The sequence below is a fragment of the Pholcus phalangioides genome, unplaced genomic scaffold, assembly GCF_987345545.1.
Source record: "Pholcus phalangioides strain wild (caught in Gottingen) unplaced genomic scaffold, Ppha-v1.0 ptg000028l_1, whole genome shotgun sequence".
Lineage (NCBI taxonomy): Eukaryota > Metazoa > Arthropoda > Arachnida > Araneae > Pholcidae > Pholcus > Pholcus phalangioides.
The window spans coordinates 7,064,677-7,070,950 of NW_028301618.1; the positions used below are offsets into that span (position 1 = coordinate 7,064,677).

General features: G+C 42.2%; 1 protein-coding gene across 2 annotated transcripts in view; it reads right to left on the reverse strand.

Moving 5' to 3' along the window:
* Positions 1-3,268, reverse strand: part of LOC149067862 (NPC intracellular cholesterol transporter 1-like) — a 61,119-nt gene extending 57,851 nt beyond the window's left edge. The window contains exon 1 of one of the 2 annotated variants that reach the window (XM_089252101.1): positions 2,856-3,268. In XM_089252101.1, the coding sequence (XP_089108227.1) occupies positions 2,856-2,903 (48 nt within the window). In that variant the 5' untranslated portion in view covers positions 2,904-3,268. The remainder of the gene's footprint in view (positions 1-2,855) is intronic. The other variant, XM_089252100.1, reaches the window with a different exon arrangement.
* Positions 3,269-6,274: the final 3,006 nt, after the last annotated feature.

Here is a 6,274-nt window from a genome sequence, read left to right on the forward strand (position 1 = left end):
CCCTGTAAAAAACCGGAATTTGGGTCCCTCCACCTTCCGTCAATTAGAGCAAAATATTTTTCATTGCACAGCAAATATATGTTTACAATTTTAGGGCCCTCCCGATAATCCAAGCAATAACTGAACCACCCTTTTAATGACACACACGTAAACAAAACAATTGGTGCTTACAAGTAATATAGTTATAGCCCCCCCCCCATTCTTCTCAACAGAATTTTCAATTAAATCAACCAATAATCAATGATACATATAAAAAGGGCCATGAAATACAAACTAAGTTTCATTCTTATGAAATTCACCCCCTCCCCCAGTAGATTGTGAAAGAACTGCAGTTTCGATCACACAAGTAATTTTTACCATAAGGTAAGTATTTCTACGAATGCTGGTGCTAATTAGATAATGTGTATTTTTAAACGAAATTATATCCCAACTTATATGAATTATACTTCACGGTTATCTCGTCAGTATCACATATACTGTAAATTCAAGTAATACTAGACATATATTTATGGTTTTGTCACATTACTCAAATTTTCCACCTTGGGCAAAGCGCATCGAGCCCTTGCAAAACCCACTTAGCCCCAGCCAATAAGCCTCTGTGCCCAAGCAACTCTTTCGATGACCCACATGCTTGACACTGTATTAATTACTATTTTGGTTGCTGCCACGGCCCGGTCTTTCACTATCTGATCACTCTTTCAAATGCTCACTAACACCTTGCTCTCTACCTCACTCTTACACCTGCACTGTTTTGGTTGCGGAGCGACTATGTCCCCTGCTCTCTAGGTCACTCTCGAGCTTTCAAATTCTCCAGAACCCTTTAGGCAGAACTTATAGTTTTACCGTTTGCAAAAAACAAAAAAAATTGCTGGCCTCCCACCCAGTCTCTACAAATCTTATTGACCACTCATTCCTCAAACTTGTTGCCTTGGATTACAGCCCACTAAGCCACCCCACTGTAAAACGCTCATGGGTATAACTGCATTATTATACTTGCAATAATATAGTGATATGAGGGTCAAATTAAAGACTGCTTAATTTTAAATAGGAATGTTTGCTTCGAAATGTGAGAAAATGGAATCAAGATGTAGGCCTAACTGTCACCAGAGGTGCTGACATGAAGACATCATTGAGGGGGAGGCTGAAAGTCGCCAGTCATTCCGTATATGTAGGACTCGTACAGGAGGGAAGGGATGCATTGCATTGTATATACATTAAATTATTGCAGCTGAAAGCGCCCCCCACCCTCAAAAATAATTTTTTTATTGGGAACTCCGCCAATATAAGCAGAGGCACATTTATGGTTTTTCTACCTGTGGGCTACAAAAAAGTTTGCTGCCCTCCTCCTATTCTAGTCTTTAATTCCTGATTTTGTTGACTAATTCCTCAAATTTGCCACGCTGTTCCATAACCCACTCGCCACCCCCCTCCCCCCCACACACACGTGCAAGTACACCTTTGTCTCTAAGTCACTGTTTCGGCCATCCATATGCTTGCACTTTGTTTTGATCACTCACAGTTGCACGTGTTCTACCTCACTCTTTTGGTTGCTCATCGATGTGGTTCCTTGCTTCATAGGTCACTTTTTTTTCACATGCTTACACATGTCCTAGGTTATTCTTTTGCTTACTCATGTGCTAGCAAACTCTTTAGGTCACACGATCCACTGCTGTCTGGGTAGAGGCGGATTTATCAAGGTTTATACAAATTTTACAGCCCTCCTCCCGTTCTACTAACTTACTTGATCACCCATTCATCAAATTCACAGCCCTGTGATATAGCCAGCCAAGCCCTCGTAAATACGCCACTTTCTATGAAACCCACTGGTAAAAGGGCTCCAAAGCAGAATATGCCACAGAACAATCAAGTACACAAAACACTATTATGGGAATTTTTACCGCAGAACATTTACCGCAACAGCTGAGGGCTCATTGCAGAACAATGAAAAACATTCTGCTCTGGGAGGTAAAGGGTTGATATCCCGGAAGGGACCGAGCCCAGGTTTTGTCTGGTCTGCCTATGACAGGTTCTCTCTCACCCTATCAAAACTTTTCCACCCATTTATTCGACACAGAACGGCTATTTATATACTATTAAGGTCTAAAAATCAAAACAAGCAAATTTGGCAGCATTTTACCACAGATAAATTTAAAAATTTAAATTTAACTTAGTCAGAATTAGGAGAATTAAACGATTTTCTGGATCATGGTGACTAAGGTAAAATTTTCCCAATTCACACACGCACCTTACGCATGCATTACTCACTTGTCTTTCTCTTCATCAGGGGATACAAGCCTCCCCCCCCCCAAGCCCTTATGGTGACAGATGGCCCACATTAAGGGTCATGCATCACCTTAAAATTCTAATTCTGGTAGCAAATATTGGTATCAAAATCTAGACATTTTTCAATGAAATCACCCAAATGACCTTAAGCTATGTCAAATCACCATCCACACTGGAAGCAGATCTAAACTTCAACATAACACCCCCTCCCCCAAGTAATAAAATGGAATTACGGACCCCCCCCCCCCTTTAACCAAGGCGAAAGATTTTCGTTTCCCAACGAATATATAATTAAAACTCTAGGGGCCCTCCCGAAAATCCACCCAATAACCTACACCCCAAAAAAAAACAAAAAAAAACACGCTCACACAACGTAAACAAAACCCACCTGGAGCTCAGCCAAATAGCCTACTTATAGCCATTTAAAGGTCCCTATCAACCTCCTTAATAAAACTCGATAATATTTCACATAAAAAAGGCCAACGAAACACACATTTTCAAACAAATTATAACACTAATCCTACAAGGAAGTGTAGGAGAGGCAATGACGTCAATGGCTAAATATGACATACCTGAGTCACTGAGGCGACGAATATAAGTAAAATCCACATGATGGCCATCGGGCAGGGAATCGAACCACGGATCTTTGAAAAAAAGACTTCTCTTTGTTTATTGCTTCTCTCGTTGTTAATCCAGCTCCATCGACGTCCAAATACACGGATTTTTTTTGAAGTAACGCACTAAAGGTAGAATAATGGAGCGAGCGAGTAACCTCCCTTGAGATGAATATCCTCCTCGTTAAAATAATAAATAAACTACTCTAAAAATAACTAAAAGAGAAATGGAGATTTTCTCCTCTCTTTATAATTTCTCCATTGGAGAATTAAAACTATTTCGAATGTATAAAAATCAACGTCCCAACGTCGCAGCGACTTCGAATATTATCACAGACTCCGTGAAGCAGCGCTCGCCATTACTGGGATATAACAATTCGTTTGTCGGATTTCATACCCGGCCGTGATTGGTCCGGATCCCGACACGTGACCGCACGAAAAGGTCAATTGACGTCATTAGATGATCTCTGAAATCTGATTGGTCGGAGACTGGGGAAAAAAGCAGAAGATGAAATAAACAAAATAAAAAAAAAAGTTGCATATATCTAAATTCCCAAAATGGTGGCCTTGGGTTTGTTGTAAAAAAAAAAACTGGTTCGGTCTTGTACAAAAAGGAAAAAAAAAACAAAGAGGGAAAAGAGAAATCATTATTATTATTATTTTCGGAATTATAAAGGGAAAAAATATTCTTTTTCTTTCCTTTAACGTGGAAAAGAAGGATATCTGAATACTTGTTTTTATTTTTGTTTTTGCGGTGCGCATACTCGACTCTACCCCTCGAGGCATCCAGATTAAAAAACAGGTAGAAGTCTGTCATTAATCATATGAAAATATGCCCATCAACTAGTTATTTAGATATTATATTCCCTCCTCTAAATACCAGACGAGATTCGTCTTTGGTCATCTTTCAAAAATAAAAAATGTGCGTGTCATTTATCTTGTCACCTGTATGTTGGTCGAAAACAATAATTTTATACGCAGCAGTTTTCGGACTCCTTGGTATGCAGACGCCTACCTGAGGAATTCAGTTTCTGTAAGGGAAGCTGGTACCAGGACCTCAATTGAGGGGAAGCAGGCCAGGCGGGTCTGGTGCCCCTGAAGTCCAGACAACACCCGGGCTCTGTCCCTTGAGGGATATAAGCGGGTCTGGTGCCCCTGGCGCTGGACTAGAAGGGGCGCAGAATTCACCCTTTAACTGCTTCTTCTACCTTGCAAGGGGTGCCAAAATGTCGGTCTACCCCCGGGTAACGAAGTAGTATCTAGGGCAGGTACGCCGGAAGTCAAAAATGTTTGGTATTGCTCGAGTAATGAACATCATGTTCACTTGGATATGTATGAACACCATACGTCACACATTCAACAAAAATGTCCCGTTTTTGGTACGTATAAATCTCCCACCGCCCAAACTGGGGACGGGGGGATTAGCTATATTTGAATGATGATTGGTTTTGCTGAGCAATACCATTCAAATGATTGGTGTTGCTTTAGCAACATGAGCATATATGTTCCGGCGTCCCTGATCTAGGGAGAAAGCAGGCGATTCTGGTGCGCTGGACCGGGTGAGGGGGTGAAGCACAAATTTCACATTTTAACCTCTCCTTCAACATTGGAGGGGTAGGGGGCAAAATGCGTGCTTGCCCGAGCTAGCCAAGCATTTAGTGTGGTTTTGTTTTCCATATTTCATGCATAGGCGTCAGAAGTGTTTCAGATCCAGGGGTGCTCAGCTGCTGCTTCCTGCGGGAAATTTTCCTTTGTGAATTAATTCTGGGGGCGGGCTCAAACTTGTTCTACAAAGTATGGTGAGTGCTCGAGCACCCACAGCACCTCCTCCCGGCTTCGATGCCACTGATTTGGTCTGTTTAACGGGACGGGCAAATTTCCCCCTATATTATCCAGTTCTTTGGAAGGACGATCGTCTCCCCTCCCCCTTTGGGTCCGCACGTGAATATAGCCGCGGCATTTATTGCTTCCAAAGTTAATATTTAGCTCTCGCCATAGGCGGTGATTTACCTCCCACGCCCCCCCCGTATCTCCGCCCATGGCTCCCCCGGCTCACTCAAAGCCGCGGTCTATTCAACACCTTATATATTTTTTTCCTAGTATTGATGCCCCGAGAAGGGAATGTAATAAATTTTTGTGAATGTATACAGTAGAACCCATCTTAACGGACACCCCTTCAGATGTGGTCATCCCTCTTTTACCAACAAATAATAATTTCCGCTTTTTAATAAAAGTGAACATTCAAAACCCTCGATTAACGATTACTCCTCTTTCTTGCCCCGTCGGCGTCCGCAAGATAGAGGTTTTACTGTATTTTCACTTCAGGATAAATTTTAATCAGAAAAATATTCTCAAAGGAGAAGTTAAACGTACGATTTCGAGTTTTACACAATTTTTTTAGTATTGAAAGAAGATTACGAGCGACTTATACTAAGCTGCGACGTTTCTACGAAAACTTTCTTTCCCTCCCCGATTTTCCTCAATGCAGCGACATCCCAGCGGCTTATTTACCGGGAATTAATGTAGATCTTTTGAACTAAGTCTGTGGCGACCGTTAACCGCTTTCCTTCATAGGCGGAGATAGACGTGAAAGTCTGGGAGGGGGGCACGATGATGATTGCTGGGGCGGGGGGGGGGCATGATGATGATGATGTCAGTTCATACACTTTCATTTCGGGGGGGGACCAAAGTGACAGAACAATGGATAAACAATGGATCTTTTTCCCTTTTTTCAGTCATTTTCACACATTTCAGGGGGGGGGGGGACCAGACCCCCAAGTCCCCCCCCTCGCTATGCCTTTGCCCCCCCCCCGTCAGTAAAAGTCAGCAAAACGCTCACCCCCTCCCCTCCTTGTCAGCAAAATTTCGTCATCAGCTCTGCCTCTATGAATCCAACTCATATTTTCATAAAGGGTGGTTGATGACGTAAGCATTATCCAACCCCCCCTCCCCCCTTGTCACCAAAAGTCAGCAAATCGGAAACCCCCCCCCCCCCCCCCCCCGTCGATGATGATGTAGAACTTGAACGGCCCCTATAATACTTACAGATAAGAGATAGTAGGTATGAAGTATATTTCTCTTTTCACCCTCACCTACCTGTTCTCTTTCCCTTCTTATGTACAAGTATGTAGTAGAACCTATTTAACCTTAGAGTAGAAGCCTTTCTCCTCCTCATCTTGAACTTATTCCACTGGCGTTCGGACGCATTATTACGTCCTTGATCGTAAAGTGGTTAAGATGTTACAACGATGTCCCTTTTTCTGTTTGAGGGACAACTATCCCCCTTCAGTCTTAATCATATTGGAATGAAAATTTATTTTGTCACATCGTAGAATAAATGATGTCTTTTATTTCGTTCCTTAATGACTGGCATTCAG